At 38.6% G+C, this 20,635-nt stretch overlaps 1 protein-coding gene across 7 annotated transcripts in view; it reads right to left on the bottom strand.

The window, feature by feature from the left end:
* The window catches only part of LOC148379517 (pleckstrin homology domain-containing family A member 5-like), a 120,340-nt gene extending 107,580 nt beyond the window's left edge, over positions 1–12,760 (bottom strand). For 3 of the 7 annotated variants that reach the window (XM_088367106.1, XM_088367108.1, XM_088367110.1), the window contains exons 1-3: positions 12,491–12,759; positions 12,316–12,392; positions 11,750–11,807 (exon numbers count right to left, since the gene is read on the bottom strand). In XM_088367106.1, coding sequence (XP_088223232.1) covers positions 11,750–11,807; positions 12,316–12,392; positions 12,491–12,582 — 227 coding nt within the window. In that variant the 5' untranslated portion in view covers positions 12,583–12,759. Of the gene's footprint in view, positions 1–11,749; positions 11,808–12,315; positions 12,393–12,490 lie in introns of all 7 variants that reach the window. The other 4 variants (XM_088367107.1, XM_088367109.1, XM_088367112.1 and 1 more) reach the window with 3 other exon arrangements.
* Positions 12,761–20,635: the final 7,875 nt, after the last annotated feature.

The following is a 20,635-nucleotide window of genomic DNA, read 5'->3' as shown; positions in this document are numbered from 1 at the left end:
TTGTTCTGTACAAATGCTTCCAGGCTCACATGTACACGTGCGCACAATGCCAAGTGGATTTGCGTGCTTTTATCTCAACTCTTCACAAAACCAGAATGAAAACATGAACATATTGCAAACAGCCAATCACCTGCTGGACTGGATCAAGAGAATTTCATCAATTTGGCATAGCCTGGATGAGATCCCCTTGATCATTGTAATCCTGGCCAGCCTCAGTAGCAGATTATCTATTCATTCTGGGAAGATAATGTGCCCAATGTGCAGGAAAAGACAGAAGCTCCCATTTACCCTGCTAGTCCTCTGCTCCCAAAATGAGATGAGAGCAAAAACAATAAGGTTCAGAGATTGGACAAAAACATCAGATCTCGGCCGTTTCCTATTGTTTTTGGGGATGATATCTTAATTAGCTATTTGGATTCTGGCAGATCAGATATCTAACAGTTCTGTGTTCCAGTGTTCACTGACCACATCATGACCACTGACATCACCAGTGACAGCAATTTCAAGACCAAATAGAGCAACAACAAAATCAAGACTTTAAGGAGATGCAATCAAGTCAAAACCAAGACCAGAAAAAAAAATAACATGTACGATCCTTCAAAGTTCAATTGGAGCCGTCTGTTTAAGCCCAAGGCAATGGTTTTCTCTGGGGTCCTCAGACTCTTGGGATAACTGTAATGGTGTTTGTGGTCCTAAAATAATTAGAAAATTATTATTAAGTGTAAGACACTAGACATAATAAACCACTTACTCTTCCCAACCTTAGCTTTGTTGAAAACTCTGGTATGATCATGACAGAATTCTGACAACTCTGCATGTGTGCAGCCTTTCTAGATATCAAGTTCTTTTTCTCGTGCAGAGTTCTCAAAGGGAGGCAAGGTAATCTTGGAAAAATATTTGCGTTTGGAAGCACATAGCTTTTACTCAGCAGGGTCAGCCCCAGGAATATTCATGATCTAACCCTTGCTAAAGGCTTCATAACCATCTTCTGATTGTCCCTGACCTTGGCTACCATCTCGGTCTACCTGACCTCTGCCACCGTTATCCCTGCACGAAAGGACCCCACCACTGGCTTGCTGCCAATTGCTTTAACTTCATTAAAATTAATCAAATGAGACAATATTAAGGTAGATAGCACAAACACTGTTAGCAACTCGATTTGAACATGATCCAAATCGAGCTGTGTTCTGCGCACATGAAAAATCTCTTTGGCAATAGAATGACAAATATAAAGTCAAAGTCAAAGATACAATTACAGCAAACCTCCGATAATTACGGGGGAAAGGGTCGGTGCCCTCCGTCAAATACCAAAAGTCCAAGAGTGATTCACCCACCCAAAAAGATTTGTAATTACAAGTCAGGGCAACAAGATGGTGGTTTACACAAAAGAGTTTTTGCTGATTGTTATAAACACAGACAGATTTTTTAGTTTTGTTGTTTGGGCTATACTTATTTCTACAGTGCTGTATTCCATCTATTTGGTCAAATAGTTTACGCTGGCTCATCTGAGCCGCAGTTTCGTGGCATAGCCTATTTTGTTTACAAGGCAGCCATGTTGAGGCGGCGTGACGAACTGCTAACTTCTGTATGACTATGTTTGCCTTGGGCCCACAAATGATTAGCGGATCGTGCATTGATGTAGACAGCAGCTCGTAGCTGCAAGAACTAATGTGAATTGCACGACTCATTGACCATGGACAGCTCGTATGTACAATTCGGTAATATGCTTCTATTTGGCATGCTATACGATACATCTTTCTCGGTTAATTCATGAGCATCTTCGAAACTTTGGTTCCCCCTTGTCTTGATGTGCTTCAGCATTGACCTCCAAGCCTGAAGTCATTACTGTTAGAGGGCACCCATAATGTAAAAGGGAACGTGTGACCATAAACATACATCATAATCCTATGGAACAAAATTCCAGCACTGCTGAAAGAATCCTGCAGAGGTCATTAAAAGTCATGTCCGGCTTTCATCAGCCTTAAGTCTATTTTTCATCTGGTATTTCATGGTTTTTTTCTGCTAGACACCTATTCATCAAGAAAATAAAGATTCACATTCCCTTGAAACATTATACAGTGTACAACTGTACATCATCGATGGCTGTTTGATTTGCATGAAGAAAAAAATATTAAAAGAGAATGTGAATATAATTAACAATAACATGTCAGATGAAACCAAATGCATAATAATATAATCGTTAATATAGTTAAAATATTTGTGACGTAGAGACATAAGTAATATCTATTTTATTCAATTCTGGGCCAGGGAGATGGATGAAGGATATTTTGATATAGTTCTTCTGCGCGAGTAACCTTATGAATAACGTAAATTCAAATTATTTATGAGTTTTTAGAAGGGAAAAAAAAGACTAATAAAAGGAGTATAATGAATGACTGATTTGAATTGGTAAATCCGTTTTGACGAATTGCAGACTGAGGATTCACAATACTACATCACAATTCTCCAACTATCATTCCCATAAATTCTTTAAAATTCAAATTGCATTGAACTCACTTTATAATATACCGTCCATGAATTGTATTGCACCTATATATATATATATATATATATATATATATATATATATATATATATATATATATATATATATATATATATATATATATATATAGGTGCAATACAATTATATATATATATATATATATATATATATATATATATATATATATACGTATATATTTAGGTGCAATACGAAATGCACGCACGCACGCACACACACACACACACACACACATACACACAGACACACACACAGGATTAGAAATCACATTCTCAATGAACTTGAATTTCTATATATAGAAATGTCCATATATAGTGTGCTACGGGTTGTAAGGCGCATTACTGCACCTGAACAGACATCCATACATAATACTGTCAATTTTTGAGGAAAGTAAACGATTTCATATTGACACTAACTCAATTGGGTCTGATTTTTTTTTTTTTTTTTCTTGGTAAACTGATAAATGCTGTATTCATTTTTACAAATTAAGACGCTATGCAATTTATATCTGTTTTTATTTTTGTGAACATGTCAATGTTAGTGCTATAACATAATGCGTTTAAGTGTCCATGTTGGTTCTTGAACTGGGAACGTTCACACTGCTTGTTCCATATTCAAAGGATATACAGAACATAACACCTCAAAGAGCAGCATCAAGTAATTTATTAGCAGCAGAAGCTCTGGAACCAGACAGTTTGAGAAGCTAGGCTGCTTTTTGGCTTCTTTCAAGGTGCCCTTTGAGCAAGGCACCAAGCCCCAGCTCAAGAGGTGCAGAACTGTTTGCACGCCTCATTCACTCTGACATCTCTCCTTGCATGCCTGCATCTGTGTTATCTGGTGTGTGTGTGTGGTGTGCTACACAAAATAAACAGTTGAATTTCACCTTGAGGGATTAGAATAAGAATAAAAAAAATGCAGAACTTTCAAGTTTCCTCAGATGTCTCTGATTCTGGTAATCGACCCCTTTACTGGCCCACTTTCCCTTCAGTGAACACGCTTGTCTAAAATTACTATCACTATAAAAAACGTTTTGCAAAAACATTTAATCTAGCATTTGTTAAAGTCTAAGGAGCCAAATACAAAATCAGCAGCTCTCAATTCAAGAGTGGGACTCAAACAACATGTGTGTTTGGTCTGTGCTGATTGTACAGGAAATAATTAAGGAGAAGTTCTGCCCCACCTTGCCCATGACCTACTTAAGAACGATTTGTAGTGGAGAAAAAACAAAACAAAACAAAACGCTGTATCAGACACACCCACCCATATGGGACTTAGATGTCATCATCAACGAGACAGGTTTAGTGTCATGCACTACGAAGTATATGATGAATTTTACATTTATGTAACATTATGCCACACTAATTCATATAAACAGAAAGGACAATATCTGGAACAGCTCAGTGCAATGCAAAGTGCAGCCTCCAAAATCGCTGTTGAAATAACTCAACACTATCAATCTCTCAAACAGATTTGATAAAAAAATGAAACTAATCCTTGCATAGGGTGGATTTAAGGATTTATTGCAGTACTGCTTTGTTGTACTGCACTTTGGCAAAGATTCTCTTCCATGGGATTTTATTTGAGTCTAAAGTTAATCTCTAAAGCTTGACGAGGCATGTTGATCAATCCATGGGACAACCGGTACAACGGCGGTCTTTTGTTAAATCTGCATGAGATGGATACATTTAGGAAGGATGTCTGATGCCAGTTCTTTTCAGACCAATACCAGTAGGAGCACTCAATTCTTGAGTGGTCACCAATACCGATACCAAGTACCTATACCACAAGTACTTTAGATATATAAAATTTCCCCCCTAAGAACACTAACAGATCATTTTAAAGACCTATATATACACCAATACTGCAATCCTGATTGTAAAATAACCAGAAGAGGAAGTTCAATACCGGTATCTGCCATCGTCGCGAGTACCGATGCCTAGAAATATAGCTGGTACAGGTATATACAGTATACAGATACAATACAAATACCTGATATCAGTACTTGCCCATCCCTAACATTTAATATTTTTATTGAAGAATCTTGTATTATCATACTTATACTTTTTCAGCACGAGTATAATTGAGTCACTGTTATTTAAGACTATGGAAACTGATTGTTCATTCATCCTTCTTGATGCTAAGGCAAAAAAAACAGCCTCAACAAATTTGTACTCTAAAGTGGAGCAACATGATAGCTATGAAAGTTTGAGTTTCATCCAACCAGACCTCCACAACATGGCACTGAAACACGTACAAATTTGTTTCCAAGAATCTTCCATACCATAAACAAAATCTCGGTATCGGAAAAAATAAATTACAAGTGATTTTTGAGCCATTACTTTCACACTATTCCACAGGTGTCAAAATTCGGTCATCAAGAAGTATCCTGCAATACCCTTGCTAATATTTGCTCACGCTAGAGTGCAGTAGGTGGGGGTGTCACGGCTATGTGTATACATTTAACTTATGACAACGGCTACTGTTGTTGCTTTCAGGCTTCTTTTATAGCTGCAACATTTTAAACACACAGTTAGTGTCTTGTGTTGAAAGGTGGGTGGTGAGGAGTTTGATTTTTGAGACCTGAAGGCTATCTGCTCTTTGGAATGGCTTGTTTGCTATATGGTTGTCTACTACTGTATAGAGCAGGGGTCTCAAACTCCAATCCTCGGGGACCGCATTCCTACATGTTTTCCAAGTTTCTCTCGTTAAACACACCTGATTTAATTATCAGGCTCCTGCAGAACGTGAGGATGAACTGATCATTTGAATCAGGTGTGTTTAATGAGGGAAACTTGGAAAACATGTAGGAATGCGGCCACCGAGGACGGGAGTTTGAGACCCCTGGTATAGGGGCTACTCGCAAGCTAGCAGTATTTCTTCTTTGCGTGACTAAAACACCATAATATCCGTATTTGCGTTTTGAATGTGTTCCTAACAAAGAAACTGTTGAGATTTTTGCACGAATCAAACTTGTGGGCTCTGTAACCACACTGCAGAACAAATCAAACAGGAAGTACATTTTGTTGCGCAATTGCTATTACCAGAGTTTGACACAGTAGCATTTTGACCTACATAAAGTTTTATTCCACTTTAGGTTGCCTCAAGTAACAACAAATTTGATAAGCTGTGTTAAGAATCATTTTATATCCACTCTATTGTTGCCTTTATAGTGACTTTGCAGTCTTGTAATGCTCTTTGAATGTGTTGTGAGAATAGATTAATGCTAATTTTCTAGTTAGTATTGTGCTCTCAATGTATCCCATAAAGCATCTTGAAAATAGTGAGCAAATTATGGACTCGAAAAACTATATAGCTCTAATGTAAGAGATACAAGTCGTGTCGGGAAAACAAACCAAATAGTACACGAGTATTTTTTTGTTGAATTGGCAACATTAAGGTCAAATTATTTAGGCAATTACGCTAATAGCCAATGTTATGACACTACGACTGGATGTAAAGCCCTTTGTTTCTACCAATTTTCTCATATTCACTAATTTCTCTAATTCAATTATTTGTTCAATACGTATCATGGAAGATCTACTTGCTGATATTGATTCAGGACACTGCATTCATGCAATAGCCATGATTTTATTTAACTCATAAGTGACATATACAGCCCACTAAAAATGCGTTTAGAGAATAAGTGAATAATTATGAACTTACCCTATCATAAGTACATCAACAACAAAAAATGTGATGAAACTGTCCCTGGAAAATAAATACAAAAAGTCCACCATTTTGCTTTTAAGCAGCCATTTTGACCATTTCTGATAGTCCTTAAAAATAAACCTGTCTGATATTCTCATAACCTCCAAGTATATGTACTCTCAACAGATAGACAATGTTAAAAACTCAAATGTTCATCAATGCGTGTACAGTATAGGGGCATGGCAGAGAAATTTGATTACTCGGCATAAAACACGAACCAGAAATCAGCTCTACAAGGACAGAGTCAGACCAAACGTCTCGTGGGTGATGGAGGTCCTGCCCTCAAGAGATTTATTGAGACCTTAATGGCAGGAATGTATACATCTAGATACATTCCAGACCAGCCCTGCTCCGAGTGATTTTTTTTTTTTCTTCACACACACAGACTCGAGTCCCTCAGCCCGGTGCTCAAAGTCAACATGGTGAAGCAGCATTTAGCTGTTCTGCTGCACGCAAATGAAACAAGCTGACAAATGAAGTGAAATCAACCCATGGGTGAATGCTTTTAAATCCAGGTTAAAACAAAATATGCTACGCCCCTCATACCTACGACGTACATCTAAGAAACTATTTCTAAAATAATTTATTCAGAAATCTTGTTTTTGCGCTGTACGTTGTTTTAGTAATTTCAGTAAGCTAATTTTCATCTCTTTACTTATAAATATATTTAACTCTGTTGTTTGTCAATGCTTTTCATGTTGGACTTATTTATGTGAAGTACACTGAGTTATCCTATGTATGAAATTTTCTATACAAATAAAGCTGCCTCACCTTGCCTCAAAACACATTTAAACTTATTAAAACAGGATTTGGAGGGAGATTTCTGAAGCAGACGCTTAGATAACGTTCCACAAGAAAATCTGTGAACACCTTAGTCGCTTTGAGTCCTGCCTCTGCCACACCTCACAAATTAAATGCACCCCACAGGCATGGGGGTGCAAGGGCCTGTGCACTGCTTTAATTAGCTGTTGTCGATTTGCTGATCTGTACATAGTGTGCCAGAATCAGCTGCTGCTTCTGCAGTGAAAGCACCACCATTGTTTTCTTGCACATAGGGGACAAAGAGGCTACATTAGTGTTACTCTATTTATTTTTGCAAGATTCCCAAAGTACACAGTAGCTCCCACAAACACTCACACACACACACACACAAACACACACACACACACACACACACACTCTTGCTTGCAACCCCCCTCCAAATGAAGATTCCGTTCAACAGCTATTGAGCAACTGTATCTGTTTTTGCCGCTCTATAATTTGAATGGGCCAAAATGCACACAGCGTGTGTGCACTAAGATATCTGGCGTGCCGCATGGGTTACTAGCTCGTTTACATAAATTCTGTTCACTTGAACTGACCATTTTGTGCACCATTTTTTATTGTCTCTGGAGACTCATACTGTTCTTGATCTTTGGGAAACAAAAAGCAGCACTGTTCCCAAAGTATGCTATCCTATCCTCCAGAGAATAAGTATTTTTGACCTTTAACATCTCAAAGACCTGAGGGCTTATGACAAGATCTTATTTGTTGACTTGAGCTTTGCTTTTGATGAACAGTTTCTTGTCTAAAAACTTAAATGTTAACGCTACGATTGCTCAACTGCTTTATTTGTTACCGTAAAATGACTACAATGCAATTTATGGTTTTAATTTCATAAAAACGATTTAATGACAATATTTTTTATGACCTGTGGAAACGCTGCATAATCAAAGTGCTACGCATTCCCATCTGAAAAGACTAAATCATCACGTCAGCTGTCAATTAGCAAATTCACCAAACGCCCTTTTGGGAACAGAGAAGAAAGACAAGAGAATATAGTGAGGAATCTACTCAGACGATGAAACGGGGACAAGCAGTGACCGGTCAACAAGATCTCTATTGTGACAATGAACAACAGAACTCCAAGAGAAACATCCAAGTCTACACACTCCAGCTACACGCTCACCCAATCACAAATCACGCAGACACCTTCACTGCCTCACAGACATTGGGAATGTATAGAACTCTAGCAAGGATCCACATAAGGCTGTAATCGAGGTCATTGCAATACATTTTTGTAACGCATTCCCTCCTTAATGTGATTATTTTAATGATATTACATGACCACCGCTTGAAGAACCGTGAGACATCAGTTAGATACAATTATCAAGTGCTCAGAAAATGCAGTTCATGAAACCACTCTTGTAGACACTTGAAGTTGAGTGAAATAATTTAGCCACGAAGCGCTTCAAACCAATGAAAGCGCTTAGAAATCTTGGCAGCCAAAACAGTTTGCTGTGAAAGACCTTGGGAAAGAATTTGTAAATAGACACGATGTACTCAGTAAATAAGAAATTCAACACAAAATTAAAACCCCAAGCGAGTTGTCACTAATGTCCAGATTGTGGCGGCTTGGGGCGAATTTCTGTCGACTTGCTCAGTGTTCCATAAATAAATCAAACACAAACTTTTAGATTCATCAAGAGTATTGTGTCTCTATGACGTCTGCTGAATGTGCTAAAAAGAAATCTCAGTTAGCTTCGACTCACCCCAAAGCCAAACAATCCTTAACATGCCCATCTGACTCATTCTGTTGATAGTTTTTGGCACCGTCGGGCTAACTTTAATGGCGGAAAGTCAAAATTCCACATTATTACTTGAGACACATCTTAATCTAGATTGGTCCTAGTATTGAAGTCATTCTTCTGGTGATAGAACCATTTCTAGTCCTTTAAATGCAACAACAAACCTTTTTTCATTGTGTTTTATCTCACCTGCAGCACCTCTTCGAGTTGAAAAGAGTTTAAGTTCAAATGTGACAGCTACTGTTTCAACGTCTTTGCACTTCAGTTATAAAAATAGATTAACTGTTGTTACTTCTGATCAGTGCAAATAAGAAAGCATGACTTTTAACATTCATTCAAAACATATAAAATTGTTTTGAAAAACAGTGTCTATTCCGCCAACCCCACTGACACAAAACAGTTCTCAGCGCCCCTTATCTTTGACACACCAATAACTGTTACACTTGACGCCTTGAGTTATGTTGTTTCTTTTTACAAAAATGTCCAATTGATGCTTGAAGTATATGGATGTGTACTAATTGTACAACAAAGACTGCTTATCACCAAAGCACTTCAAGCTAACATTATCACCCAAATGCTAATAAACGTGGCCGAGAGCATAGATACAGAGGCTAACATTAGCATAACCCTTCAAGTAGAATCAAGGCTACATTGTCTAAGTAACCGTTTAAAAGGGGAAAAGGGGAAACATTTGATTGAAAGCAAACAGATTTTGAAATTATGCTATTTCTTATTTTCAATATTTTTTAAGCAAGCCACCCCTTCCACTATTATATTGGAACTCCTTTGTATTGATGGCACAACAGACTGCCCTGGACTCTCGTTCAAAATTTCACTAAATTGGCGTATTTAATTTATCAATTAGAAATATTTGGAGCAGCAAAAAAAAAAATAATAATAATTTCAAGATGTCTATCCCATTATAATGTTTTAGTATTATGGAGGTGGATCAGAGACTGAAAATTTGCCTTTGCTTGATGCTACAATCGTAATGTGGACTCGGGTTATAGAAAATCCACATCTGCATTCACAGCCTACCGTGTGATGACGTGATGTCACCTTTTTTGCACACGTCCTACATACTGTATTTACCTGTCTGCGTGCACGCATGCCTTTGTGCATCCTACATGCATTCATACATACAGATGAGCAGCGGTTCTGTGCTATTTTTAGAGGAGCTATATTACCACACCATATGTGTCAGCTGCTGTTCTCATAACGGCCACAGACCACATGCGGCAAAACTAGCCAGGAAAGTCATCGAACAAATGAACCCATTAGCACTTGGAGAAAGCGAGACAGACAGAGACATAGTGAGAGCGAGCGAGAGAGGAGTAATTTTTTTCTGTCAAACAGGTCCAATAAATATACATGCAAATACACACAGCACTCCAATAAGCCTAATAAGGAAGCACGCAAACAGTGCACCAACAAGAAGAGCCTGTTCAGCTCTGAGTCACACTCGCTTGACAAACATGATTCTAACTGACACAGCAGACAACTCACCCCGATTGGACAATAACAGGATTCCCCAAAAACGAACTGACACCTGCACCCAAAATAATAACGCGCGTTCACTTTTACTGGGTGGCCAAATGGTTCAATAAAATTGTGGACTGTCCATCTGTTTTACTGACACGCAAGTATGCTTCCGTTTTGATCGTTTGCGTCACCAATTATTTGTTTTCATTCACTGGTTTCATATCACTGCATATAATTCACTCTCTTCGATGGGTACCATCATTTTGTCCAAGCAAATGGTGAATGAGCTTTTCTACCTACAAAATACTCAAAATCTTCTCATTGAGCAAGTGATGACACAGCATCATGAGCAACTCTGGAAATCACTCTTTTGTTCAAGGACACTTTGACAATCGAAAAGGCTGACAATCAAACAACAGTTCTACCACTTGAGCCGTGTCGCCCAGGCATGTTTTATGAATTTTGTTTTATTTTTAATAATTCTGTTGAACCGCAATTTAATGATTTTTATCACTGATGTGTATTTTCTTCATTATTATTATTATTATTAATTATAATTACTATTTCATTATGTGTATAAATTCCAGATAATTTTTTTGTCAGCTTGGATCCACATTTCTAAATTGTAATTGAAATTGTATTTGCGTGTTAGTTTATTGAGTGATGCTGCTCAAATGTATTGGTAAAACGCAAGTTAAATGCTAAAAACGTAGTTCCAACAATTGATAATGTCCTTCAAATGTATTGGTAAAGTCATTTGAACGTATTTGGTAAAGTTTGAATGTTCGAATATTGGTACAACATTTGCTAAATGCCAAAAACCTATTTCAAAATCATTGCAAAGTTAATTGAACATATTGTTAAAACGTAGGCTAAAAAAAATACCATAAGACCAGACGGTATGGACAGAACGAAGCTCACCAAGATTGAAAGCAAACATTTTTTATAGAAAATGTTGCAGTTTTCTGCATCATTAAATTGTTAGCGCCAAAAATAAAAGGTGATGGGGAGATCGGTCTGTTTAACATTTCCATAAAATACCCAGTGGCATTACGGGGGGGTAAAAATGCTGTTTTTAGCATTCACCCTATACGTTACCATTTCCCCAAATGTGTTTGAACGACTTTGCAGCATGTTCGAACAATATAGCCTAGTCAAAATGAAAAGTCTATTGAAGCCTTAAGTTTCCAGTGTCTACTGGAGGAAGCTGTTTTGAGGAACTACGCTACATGTGTTTTGCGTACGTATCAAGAGGATAACCGCAGACACAGATTCAACATCATCAGACAAAGAGGCCATGTTCATTTGCAGGGAATGTCGCGTATTCCTCCAGCAGCAAGGGATCTTAGTGGGTGGCGAAGACAAGGAAGAAAATCTGCCTTGCCTACTAAACAAAGCAAGCCCCCCTTGAAGATGGCTACTGCAGCCCTATACATATCTGCATCATTTATGGGAATCCCAAACTCACTTGATGAAGCAGCGAGCGCCCTCGAATGTGTAGCCTTCCTCCCATCCTGTTGGTAAATCTGGAAAGGGCAGCAACAGAACGAATGTTACAGCTGGGCAAGGGAGATCGTACATACCAACACACACTCGCGTGTGATACATGCAACGTCTGGGTGATAAAGATCTGATTTGGCGAGTATCGTTTTCCACAATTCCTATTCCTCTTTTTTCTTTCTTTTTTTTTTGCGAGATCTGCATCACGTCCAGCTGTTCGCCTCGCTACCCTACAGATGTGTGTGACCATACGCCTACGTCACAGCATCACGACGCTTCAGGGATTCAAAATGTATTTTCCAAGTGGTACTGCGGGGGGAATTTGCTACATCAGCGCACGCCTACGTGACGGAACTTTTAAAAAGTGTGTCGCAAAGTGAGCCAGGTGGACTAGCAAGGGGGGGCGGCGTTCGTGAGGGGGCTGCCAGAGGAGAGAAGAGGAGGCTTGTTGCTTTGCTGCAGAGGTCTTCACTCAACTTCTCTTCCTCGCAAGCTCGTATTTTATCGTGAGATTGAGAAAAACAAATGACTTACCTAGAGTTTTTCTGTGCCCAGTTATTACAGCCTCTCCGCTAACAGGCTGCAACCAGGTTGTACTCTTGGCTTCTTCGCTGTTAACAGAAGAAAACGAAGGGAAATGGGGGATAAAAAAAATTGACGAATGATAACCAGGAGCAGTTATAAATCCACAAATCCACACGATATTTACTTGATAAAGAATATACGTCCATCCTGGGTGACACCGTAACTCCAAGAAGGGGGAAGACAGGAGAGCCAGTCCGGTTTAGGGTCCGCCGCCATGTCTAGCCGAAAAGCTTCTCGAGCTGCGGGTGACTTCACAGTCAAACAAGGGGGCTGGGGTGCACGCGTCCGCGGAAAAACCTAGCGAGAACGCGCATTGGAAAACACAAGACCGTGGCGGCAAATGATTTCTGCCAAATGTCAGAAGGCGGGCTCGCTTTCCTTCACAATTACGTAAGACTCGAGTTGTGCTCGGAGAGTTTACGCCTTTAAATAAATAATGAGTCTGAAAGCAAGTATGAGCGTCAATTGTTGAGAACGCCTTGGTAGACGCGAAGTGCATGCAAATGAGATCATTAAGAAATCATTAAGATAGGAAAATGCTAAATAAAATTCTAGAATGACAGTTTTGTGGCTTTTTCGTGAAACAGATTGCAATTCTTAATTTGTGATTTTTTTTATTGTTACTATGAGGCAAGTATAAACTAAATAAATGAATATGTACAGTGGCCCTGATTTTTGGCACCACTGGTTAAGATGGAGAGAAATAAAACATTTTTGACTGCATGTCGTTTGAACGTATTTAGTAAAGTTATTTGTACGTATTGTGGAAATTTAGGCTAAATGCTAAAGACAGCATGGAACTGCCAAAGAAAATGTCAGATATTCCCATTGCTAGGAATGGACAAGTATCATACCAGGTATCAGGCCAATATTTCAAGGCAGTGGTACTCATAACAGTAGCCAATACCAGAATCTACTGCCCTTCGTGGCTGTTTTCCAATCAGGAAGTAGCAATTCGAAAAATAGATAATTGCCATTTGTTTTGTACATTCTAATGTAAAGTGCTATATTAGGATACATACCAAATTGTGTGTCATTTCTTCGGGGAGTGGGGATTTTATATGTCAAAAGTACGAGTGGTATCGGTACTCTACCAGTATCTTTGACTACTCGAGAGTTTGGTACTCGTATCGGTCTGAAAAAACTGGTATCAAACTTTACTATCCATTACCTTCGATTTTAGACGCTAACAATTTGATGCCAAAAAATGACATTCAATAGCAGCAGCAGAACCTCACCCTGACAAATACGGTCAAGAAGTTAGAATGACGTCATCAATACATTGAAACAACTTTCCGGTACATTTGATTTAGATTTGTTAAAAGCTTTTTTGATTGCAGAAGCATGCTTTCATATTGAAAATTGTAGTCATGTTAATCACCCACACTGTTCCTTGAATGTGTGAAACAAAATGCTGGAGATATCCGACCTGATGGGGGTTGCAAGTGCCTTCAATGTTGGGGGTAGCAACAATGGCCCTCTGGTCAATAAACTCATTAAGAAGGCTGGTGGCAAAAAGTGACCTCAGATGGACACAGTTTAGTCAGTGAGATTCAACAAGTATCAAACCATATACAATAGAGACATTTTATTTTTTAGCATTTTACTACATATTTCCTGTATTTGTATTTTTCATAAATGTCACAGCCAACCTTAGCCAGTCCAGGTTAATGAATATCTCCAGCTGGCAGCAGACCCAACTAATCCTCAATCCTCTCTTTCAACCCTAATACAGTCTAATGACAGAGCTAATGCTCTGTAATGATGAGTGGCTCATTTTGAAAGAACTGTCTGTCCAAGCACAACATATTCTGGAGCATTTCCCTTCCTGCTGTATTGATCTCCAATCAGAGTACTGTAGCATTCACAATCATGCCACCAGAAGACATTTCAACATATATTTACACACATCGTTTTGCATATTAGTACCGTATTGGCCCGAATATAAGACGACCCTGATTATAAGACGACCCCCTCTTTTTCAAGACTCAAGTTTGAAAAAAGACTTTTTGAACACCAAATTTAATTTTTATACAGAAAATAATTACAGTACGCCTGAAACAAATGATTATAACAATATATTCGAGAGAAAAAGCATGTTATTTTGCCTCATTCAAATCAGGCAAAAACTGTATCACATCCTAATATCTGAACATTTAAATATGTAAACTGAAGTGCAACGACATTTGTAAATGAATGGCTTCTGGTTTTTGAAATGTAAATAAACCAATCTACTGTGTTAAAAATTGCAATAACTTTTTTTGGGTTCGTATCTCTAAAGCCATACATGCCACTGTGTTAGGTCCTGTTGACCCTTGTAGAGGACATCCGAGGCTTTTCACATTTGCCATAACTAAGTCCCGATGTTCTCTCAAAAGGACATATTGTAAAAAATAAAAACACGTTTTGACTTTTTTTTTTTTTTTTTTTGCTGTAGTAATGTTTTTGTCACCCTGAAGCTTTATGTGGTCTAAATAAAGCAAATTCAAAAAACGTTTTTTTTCTCTGGGTCTCAGGAGGATATTTAAAAAAAAAACTATATCCAATAACTTCCTCAAAAACAACATTATTAGGATTATGGCAATACATTCACAGTTTAGATATTGTAAATGTATTAAGTACCATAAGGAACAAGCGTTAATGAGGTTGGACAAAGCACATAGACGTTCTCTCCTCTCTCCTCAAGGTCTCAAATTGCTTACAAACTAGAGGCCCTTACGGGCACACCCAGTCCTACCGCCCTACTCACACCGTGGGGTCAAATACTGAGAAGACGATCCAGACCAAACACGAGGAATGTTACACACGCGTGGATTGTTGCACCTTTTACCACTGCTTTGCCTCACCCACACATTCCCTCATACAGACTTTAAAAATGTACCATAGAAAAAAAAACGTCTCTGTACAGACTGAATAATTAAAAGTGAAATATGTTTAAGGTTTTGATGTGAAGACATAATTCAGTTCAAATTTTTAAGAAGATGGCTGGTAATAAAAATTGCTACAAATAGACACATCTCTATTTTTCAAAAGTGAAGGTAATTTGCAATTGTAGTATTGACACAAAGTGGATGCACAATTTTTCTTACGGGCCAAATATAATTACACTGTGGGCCAAATTTGGAATTTGACAGCCCTGGATTAAGAGATTACGTAAAAAAAATTTTTAAAAATGCAACACAATATCAAAAATGGGATCAGAATTAGAAAAAAACGTGGTAAAGGTTAAGGATATTATATGTATTGTTCTTTACCAACAAGAAGGACAATGACGCATCAATTACAGAAATAGGAGCATGTCTCAAAACTTCCCCGGTCAACCGGAATCTTCACGCTTGCGCCATCTTCTTGTTTTAGTCCAGAGAGCAACTATGATCTTTGAGGTACTGGCTGGCTGGCTGTTCCAAGTTAAATTTCTCCACAACCAGGTTTCCAGAAGGTTTCAAGCCAGATGCCCCACTGAGCACCTACATTATTTTATTAGTTCACACTTCATGTGTTGTCCAAAAGGGAATTGCGTAATCATTTGCAACTCTTTGCTGTGCAAAACAGCAGCACTAAAACACATAAACAGTGTCTTGAAGGAATTAAAGCGCAAAGAAGACTTGCCTGCACATGAAAATGTTATTTATAGATTGCTGGATCTTAAAAAACTAACTAAACGCGCACAAACAATTGCCCATTTCAGTGCTTTTGATTAGATTTTGAATTTGAATTTCAGTTTTAAGAAAAAAACAATAATTCACAATGGCGGAATTCGATATTCTCATTTAAGTCTATAAAGTACAATCATTCAGAAAGCTCCTTCTTGAGTATACTTGAGAACATTCTTGAGCGTTGATAAGAAACATCCTCTGCTAAATGTCAAATTTTTCCCAAACATTGTGTGACTCGGACTGCAAAACACATTTTTTTCATAACAACTGTTGAATACAGCCCATTGTTTCTTGTTCTCCCGTGATAAGAGTAAATTACTTTGTGTTGAACTACAATTAAAGACAGATAAATGAATGTAATCACATCTCTAAAAATGATCATTTTAAAAAAAAATCACACAAATCTTAAGGTAACATTATAGTAATAACATTTTGCATATATGAGAGCGAAAGCGAGAGAGAGAGAGAGAGAGAGAGAGAGAGAGAGAGAGAGAGAGAGAGAGAGAGAGAGAGAGAGAGAGAGAGAGAAAGAGAACAGACAGACACAAACAAACAGACAGAGAGAAAGAGACAGACAGACAGACAGACAGACAGAGACAGTGAAACAAACAGACAGACAGGCAGGCAGATCACAAGGTCAAAATGAAAGCGCACCGATGTCTACCAAAGTTAGTGTAGTGTAGTGTAGTGTAGTGTAGTGTAGTGTAGTGTAGTGTAGTGTAGTGTAGTGTAGTGTAGTGTAGTGTAGTGTAGTGTAGTGTAGTGAAAGCAGACATCAGGTGTATCATCGGTGCATGTGCAGAACAGAAATTGAAGAGGCAGGTGAGACTGTGAAGGAGAATTGAAACAAGTTTGCAGATTTAGCAGTATAAAGAAGAGCAGGGACAGACTGGGAGCAAAATTAGTCGAAGGGACATTCCTCTGTGCGTTTTTTTCCCTGGATTGTTTTTCTGTATACACGACACTGACACGAGGGTTAGTTCTCATATAGCAGGGGTGTCCAAGTCCAGTCCTCGAGGGCCGCATTCCTACATGTTTTCCAAGTTTCCCTCGTTAAACACACCTGTGCAGGAGCCTGATCATTGAATCAGGTGTGTTTAACAAGGGAAACTTGGAAAACATGGAGGAATGCGGCCCTCGAGGACTGGACTTGGACACCCCTGTCATATACCATCTTCAGATATAGTATCAGAACTAAGCAGGGTGGCACCTGTGTCCGTGGGAATCTGCTTTATTCGACTTTGGAGTCCTGTGCAGCCAAACTTCATTTTGGGATTTTGTACTATCTGACTTTTCATATATACACTCTCAAGCATGAACTCTGTTGTTTTATTGGTTCTACACACAAACAAGATGGATCAACTGTCAGCAGGGGTCCATACTAATCCTACTGCTGTGTGGTGTCCGTACAGAAGCTGCTCCATGTGTGTGTCAAGTATAGAGTGATCTGTGATTAAGTCTGGCGCTCTACAGGATGAGATAACGCCTGCCATCTGGTCGCTTAGGCCCACCATGTACCGCACCATGCGGCCGAATGCCACTAAACTGTTGCACAATGTACAGTGTTCTGCCACCAATACTCACAAGTGGATGATGGTTGGCAATCCAAATTTGAATCAGAGGTGAGTGGCGTTGCAGCTTCAAAGGAGTCACAGTCAAATCGAAGATAGCAACCAATATGAGGCTTTCTTCATCTGGTCGGTACTAACATAAATCAATGCAGTTGATACAGTTTACAGTTTTATGTTTTGCAATAATAATTGCCTATTTTCATCATGTCATATGGCTAAAAAGGGAAGCGTGGTGAGTCTCTGTCACATATTATACGAGCAGCTAGTGAATGGGGCGATCAAGAGCCATAAAATATTCATACTCTCTCCTTTATTTTTTGCCCAGTGCCTCTCTTTGTTTTATCATTATTATTATTATTATTATTGTTATTACTTTTACAATCATTATTATCATTATTATTAATGTTGTTGTTAGGGATGGGCGAGTACTGATACCAGGTATCGGTATCTGTGCTGATACCAGCCTTATTTCGCAATATCGGTACTCGCAACGTTAGCTGATACCAGTATTGACTGCCCTATTGTGGTAATTTTATGATGAGAAACTAGAAATTAGAATAGAAAATTGTTAATATTTTTCATGCAATTTTAAGGAAAAATGCCTCATAGGAATACAAAAAAATTATCTGTAATTGTTTTTTTAAGAATATTTCCGTAGCAAAAGGTGCTTGGTATTGGTGACTGAGAACTGAGTACTGTAATTTCCGTACTATAAGCCGCACCGGACTATAAGCCGCACCAGCTAAAATTCGGGGATATTTTAGTTTTGTTCTTACACAAGCCGCACCGGACTATAAGCCGCATGTGCACACGAGTTTTTTACAAAGAAAGACAGTACACAGAAAGCCTTTTTAAAGTTTGAATAACATACTTTAACATGTCTTTCTAAACATTGCCTGTGACGCAGCAGTAGTACCGCAGCAACGCGGAAGTGTGCACGCGAGTTATTAACAAAGAAAGACTGGACACAGAAAGCTTTTTAAAGTTTTAATAACATACCTTAACATTTCTTTCCAAACACTGCCTGTGACGCGGCAGTAATACCGCAGCAACACGGAATACCGCAGCAACACGGAAGTAACACAGCACTAATAGGGTTTGATTAAATAAAACACACCGGTAAAAATCACTGAGACGCAGCGGTAACACAGCAGCAACACGGTAGCACAGCACTAACAGGGCTGGTTAAAGTAAAAGTAAAAAAAAAGAGCTTCATCGTCTTCATCTTCCTCCTGTGCACTGAAACCATCGAAGTCTTCCTCAGTGTCCGATTGGAATAGCGTTAGATATCCTTCGCCTCACACTTTCTCAGTCTCTCTTTCGTCGTCGCTTTTATGCATTTCTTCGAGTGTGATGAGGGTCTGTTCATGCTAATCTTATTCATGCACGAAGCGCTAAATTACATTAAACTAGCGAGCGACACATATAGCTCCAGAGTAGACGGGACCACGAAATAAAGAAAAGGGTGCCGCAACACAATGTCATCAATATCGACTGCCTTTAGCTTAAAAGCGGCATCATATGCATTTCTTATGTCCCCCATAATGACGGTTTGTGTATAAAAGCTTCCTTTCAGTAATGTCCGTCTTGATCGCGTTCTGTGTGATGCGCGAAATGTTCAAAACACAAACTAGCACGTCTTCTTCGGCGCATTACCTCTTCTTCGTCTGTCTCGCTCTTGCTTCCTGCTAGAGCGCCCCCTGGAGGCCGTAAAAATCCATTTAAGCCTCAGGGTTCAAAGTAACCTTCTGAATAAAATGCATTAAAAGTTCACATTCATTACAACTTGTTTTTGGTGAGCAAAATGTCAGAAGAATTGAATTTAAATGCGGATTGATTGGGTTTTAATACAATGCAGATGGTCCAAACAGCGCCACTGCTTTGTGTAACCCCTGAGTCACATGGCAGACTAAGAAAAAGGGTTTAGACCACAGGTGTCAAACTCAAGGCCCGGGGGCCAGATAAGGCCCGCCACATCATTCTATGTGGCCCGCAATTGTGTATCAAATTCGTGTGTCATTACTAGAATTGCAAATTGTCTTCACTTTTAATAATATCTTTTTTTTTAAATATTTGACCAGTTTTTACTCGTCTGATTTGAAAACGAGTTATTTGTCAGTTTGTTTTGTAGCTTTTACTGTATATAATATGAGGTGCTCATACATTTATTTGGGTTGACAGTCATAATGGCCCTCCGAAAAAAGCTATGACTACAATGCGGCCCGCGAAAGAAATGAATTTGACACCCCTTGTTTAGAGCCCTTTGACGCAGGTCACCTAGCATGCATTCCTACTAAAGCTCATAATAGTCACAAGCAAGACAGCCAGAATAAGCAGCAGTCATCGTAGTGTTTCAAAATAATATTTTTGTTGTTTTTTTCTTCAAGATACCGCACAACAGTGGTCCACAGCCTTTTTACGAGTGTATAAAAGTGATCAAGTCATCACAAAAATCACGCAAAAAATCTTATATAAGCCGTACCTGACTATAAGCCGCAGGGTTCAAAATTTTGGAAGAAAGTCGCGGTTTATAGTCCGGAAATTACGGTACTGATACTGGCATTGGTCTGAAACAAAGTGGTATCGAACATATTATATATAACATAAATATTATGACTATTATTAATTATTATCGTACAGGAATATTGACCGGGCTAATCTGCTTCTTGTTTTTGGTAGTACATCAGGAAACTCAAAAGGCTTTTATCTTTAATCTGGTTTGCTGTTTTTCCTTTCATTCCCCCCTCCCACAGCTTTTCCTGTTTCTGTGGTTATCCGCCTTTTTGACATTGCTTTTGGCGAATGTTAACCTGACATGCTAGGATCAAATTAATTTGAGTCAAACTTGAGAGGCATATTTTCCCCAAATCCTTGGTTAAGTTCTAAATCGTATATCCAAAGCATTGCAATGCAATTCCAGGTCTCTGTAATAGTCTCTAAATACAAATTTGATGGATGGAAAAAGAGCTCAAGAATGCAGCCCATGTCCCACCTGACTTTTCAACTTGTGTCAATATTGTAGTATATTATATGTCAGAGAAG

This window comes from Syngnathus floridae, chromosome 22, assembly GCF_059516105.1.
Source record: "Syngnathus floridae isolate MCC-2025c chromosome 22, RoL_Sflo_1.0, whole genome shotgun sequence".
In the NCBI taxonomy this organism is placed as follows: domain Eukaryota; kingdom Metazoa; phylum Chordata; class Actinopteri; order Syngnathiformes; family Syngnathidae; genus Syngnathus; species Syngnathus floridae.
Note: the sequence above shows the minus strand (reverse complement) of the source record. Positions and strands in the feature narration are given on the sequence as shown.